Source organism: Lathyrus oleraceus, chromosome 1 (assembly GCF_024323335.1).
Source record: "Lathyrus oleraceus cultivar Zhongwan6 chromosome 1, CAAS_Psat_ZW6_1.0, whole genome shotgun sequence".
In the NCBI taxonomy this organism is placed as follows: Eukaryota; Viridiplantae; Streptophyta; class Magnoliopsida; order Fabales; family Fabaceae; genus Lathyrus; species Lathyrus oleraceus.
Window position 1 is genome coordinate 141,470,166 of NC_066579.1, and position 3,961 is coordinate 141,474,126.

At 42.1% G+C, this 3,961-nt stretch overlaps 1 protein-coding gene across 1 annotated transcript; it reads right to left on the minus strand.

Annotated features, from left to right (window-relative positions):
- Positions 1-684: 684 nt before the first annotated feature.
- On the minus strand, positions 685-2,250 carry LOC127096043 (uncharacterized). Its single transcript, XM_051034671.1, has 2 exons — positions 1,241-2,250; positions 685-1,108 (listed from the first exon to the last, which is right to left on the minus strand). The coding sequence occupies exons 1-2, from the start codon at positions 2,248-2,250 to the stop codon at positions 685-687; spliced, it is 1,434 nt and encodes a 477-aa protein (XP_050890628.1).
- Positions 2,251-3,961: the final 1,711 nt, after the last annotated feature.

A 3,961-nucleotide genomic window follows, 5' to 3' on the forward strand; every position in this document is an offset into this window, starting at 1 on the left:
GTCATTCCTTCACTTTAGAGTGTCTGACTTCTTTAGTTTAGCTTGCGCTTGCGTTTGATCAGAGTCAGAGCTTCGGTTGCATATCTTCTGAGTGGTATCTTAGCGTTTGATTCTGTATCTGATGATTATCTATCTGACTGATTGATTAGAGTCCTGCACACTTAGGAATATTTCGTTAGGGTACCATTTTTGTTTCATCCTTTGTTATCATCAAAATCTTAGAGATACATTATAGAACTGAATTTGTTCTTACAATCTCCCCCTTTTTTATGATGACAAAACAGGTCAGAGTGAAGATGAAACAGTAAGTAATATCTTAGAAACAGATAAGGACAATAGACTCCCCCTGAGTTAGATCATCAGATTTATCAGAAGTTCTTATCAGGCCTTCCTTTTGTGGTAGTTGGTTTTGTACCTTAGTGTTATCCTGCATAACTTTAGTTATCATAAGTCATTAAGATATAAATGTTCGCAGTGTATTAAGAGGTTTAGATATGTATTTTTATCATAGCTATTATAGTTCTCCCCCTTTTTGTCAGACTCAAAAAGACGTAGAAATTTATACAGGAAATGCATATTCATATATAAGAGAAAACTGGTACAGATAGGCAGCAATGAAAGCATATATCAGAAAGCATAAGAAAAACATCAAAAAGAAAAACAACAAGCAAAGAGCCTAAGTGCCTAAGGGTTTGGGGGCGAAGGCATCCTTTGAAGTAGTTGAGTCAGCAGGTTCTGAATGTTGGTGTTGACAGAGTCCTGGTGATCCAACCTTGCTCTCACAACTTGTTGTTCCTTTTGCAGTTCCTCTAGAGTCTTCAAAACCATAGGGGAAAATCCAGAGTTGGATTGCTCCCCCTGAGTCAGAGCATCAACACTGGCCTTGGAAGCTTCCTCTGCAGCAATGCATGCTGCCTCTTCAACTTTGGCTTTTGCTTTTGCCTTAGCCTCAACAGCGGTCGCATCAACAGCAGCTTCAGCAGTAGCCGTTTCTTCAGCTTCTCTGATCCTTTGTTCTTCTTCCAGACGGGCTTTCTCTTCTACTTCCTTCCTGGCCTTTTCCTCAGCCTCTCTGGCCAAGCGAGCCTGTAGCCTTATTCCAGCATCTCTGATAAAGTCGTTGCAGACTTGTTCAGAGAGGCCTTTCAGTTTGAAGGCTTAAGAGGTCATCCATCTGATCACTCTGTTCCAGTGGATCCTCACTGCAGAGGGATCATCACTGATGCCAGAGTTGACAAACAGAGACTTGATCTTCTCCACTGAAGACTCTGCAAATAAAGTTATTGCTTCTTCTAATATGGGGAAGGCAGTTTCTGGTTCAGGGTTAGAGGATGGAGAGGATGGTGGAGTTGGGTAGGTGTCAGCGGGATTTGGAGAAGTGATGATGTCTTCAGAGGTTGGTAGTGGGGGAATATCAGAGGGAGTTGGTGTTGTTTGTTCAGGAGGTGGACTCGGTTGATGTTCAGCTGGTGAAGGTACTGGTTGTTTAGGAGGTGGATTTGTTTGTTGTTCAGAAGGTGGAGAGGTGACTTCAGGCTCAGGTTCAGGTTGTGGTGGCTGCTGTGAGGCCAGAGCATGTGCCTGAGGTTGAGCTAGAGTGGGGGATTGGGGGTCAGAGGGTTCATTGTCTGATGAGAGAATGTAGTATGGCGGGGATGAAGGTGAGGAAGATGATGGTGAGGTGGTTTCTTTCAGCATTTCTGCTTTAGAAACGGGTAGGGTAGTGGTTGCGAGATTAAATTTAAGAGATGGTGGGTTAGAAGTTCTGGTAGTGGAGGAAGGTGTTTCTGATCGGGTGTATATGGGAGTGTTTTGGGGGAGAGAAGAAGCAATAGGCTTTAATTTAATAGAGCGAGAAGAAGGCATAAACTTACTTGGAGAATTAGCCAGAGGGACTGAAGGTCTTGACCCGAAGGTTTCTCCCAACTTTGCCTTCTTTTCCTTCTTGGACTTCTCAGAGGGCTCTCGCATCCTCTTCATGAAGTTTGGTGGATGCTCAGGCACCCAGTCCATGGAGAACTCAGAAATATCCACCCATTGGCTTGCAAGGTCATTTAGATAGTGAGCCACTACTTCTGGAGGGTCAATCTTTGAGAAAAGATAAAGACCGTTGGGAATCTTCCTCTGGTCCTTCAGTGCTTCCCAGGAAGTGTCTAGAGTTGGTTTAGCTCTGACTTTCTCAATTACCCCTATACTCTTCAAATTTCGAGCATTCAGAGGTCTTCTAGTGTCAATAGTGACATCTTCCATCAAATTGTGACAGATCAGGTGATCCACCAATCCACTCTCGATCAGAACATCCGAGATAAGTCTTCCCAGGGGGATATAGGTTTTGGTCTTCATATTGTTTCAAGTATCCTTGACAGAATCTCTGAGATACTTGAAGAGCAGCGTTGGCAGATTCAGTTTCAGTCCTTTGTAGATGCAGTAAAGGATGCACTTCTGATTCGTGTTGATGTTGTCAGAAGAGTTTGATGCAGGGCGATGATGGATGGTGCCCAGGATGATCTTCATCCAGACGCGGAGATTCTGATGAAGTTCTTTGTTCTTGGAGTGTTTGCCCTTAGCGTTCTGTTGAAAGATGGTGGGAGCTATTTCCTGGGACATATACTTTGCCCTAGGATTAATGTTGTAGAGTCTTCTTCCCCCCGTCTTCTCCATGTTCAGAAGGGAGGCTATTGACTTCTCAGTGATGACTATTTTGACTCCCAGAACGTGAGAGATGATGTTGTGATCATCTGAGTCTGCGAAGCGCTAGAACTCCTTTACCAGATAGGTGTACGCCAGACCATAGAGTCTCTGAGAGTAGGTTTCTCACCCTTGCATTCTTAACTCCTCAGTGAGGTCTATTCCATTTCGCTTCATACTTTCGAAATCCACCAGCGATTCGCACAGTACCTCAAGCTTCTCAAATGGCGTTGCAAGGTGGATCTGAGGTTCACGGTCAAGAATGTGTGATTCTCTGTAGATCGGGGTTGAAACGACACCAGTGGTTGCAGTTGTTTGTTGAGTAGAAATGGGTGTTTGATAAGTTGATTCCATCTGTTGTTAGTAGTTGTAGACTGATTGTTATTGAGCATCCATGTAAAAATTGTTGAAAATGGTTGAAGGATGAAGAACTTGCTTTGAAGATGATGAGGAACTTGATGGGGATGATGAACTGAGAGAGAGGGAGGGTTTGTGTAGGGCGTGAGTGTAAAAGTGTGAGTTTGTGATGAGTGAAAAGTATAAATATCCATATAGATGCATGCAAAATGTGTTGGTGTAATCCCTAGAGGCCAATACTTTTGGTACTTGTATCAAATAATAAAAGGCTTTTCTTTATTACGTTTGTTTAATAAAGTCCCTAGAATAGCTAGTCCATTTAATGTATTAAGTGTGACTTAATCATGAGAACACATTAAACATAAGGACACTATTCTTAAAGTATCTGTAGTCGAGCTTTAATGTGAAGTGGGATAACATTAAAGCATTAAGACTATTATGTTTGTAGACTGATGATCACATCTCATGGATCATGGATAAAGAGTTATCAAGTCTTAAACATAGGTATGAATATTAGGAGTAATATTTATACCGGATTGACCCGCTATGAGAATACTATATAGAAAGTTATGCAAAGTGTCATAAGTTATTCTCATGGTGATAATGGTGTATACCACTCTTCGACCTGAAACCACTATGGACCCTAGATGTAGAGTCGAGTGCTTTATTGCTGATCCAACATTGTCCGTAACTGGATAACCATAAAGACAGTTGATGGGTACTCCACGAAGCATGCTGAGGGACATGAGTGACCTAGATGGAATTTTCCCATCCTGCATAACAGGATAAATGTCTATGGGCCCAATATTGAACTGGACAAGGATGACACGGTCTATGCCTTGTGTTCAATATAGACATAAGGGTAAAAGGGTAATTATACACATAAGTATTATCACAAAAGGTTTTGTCATATCAC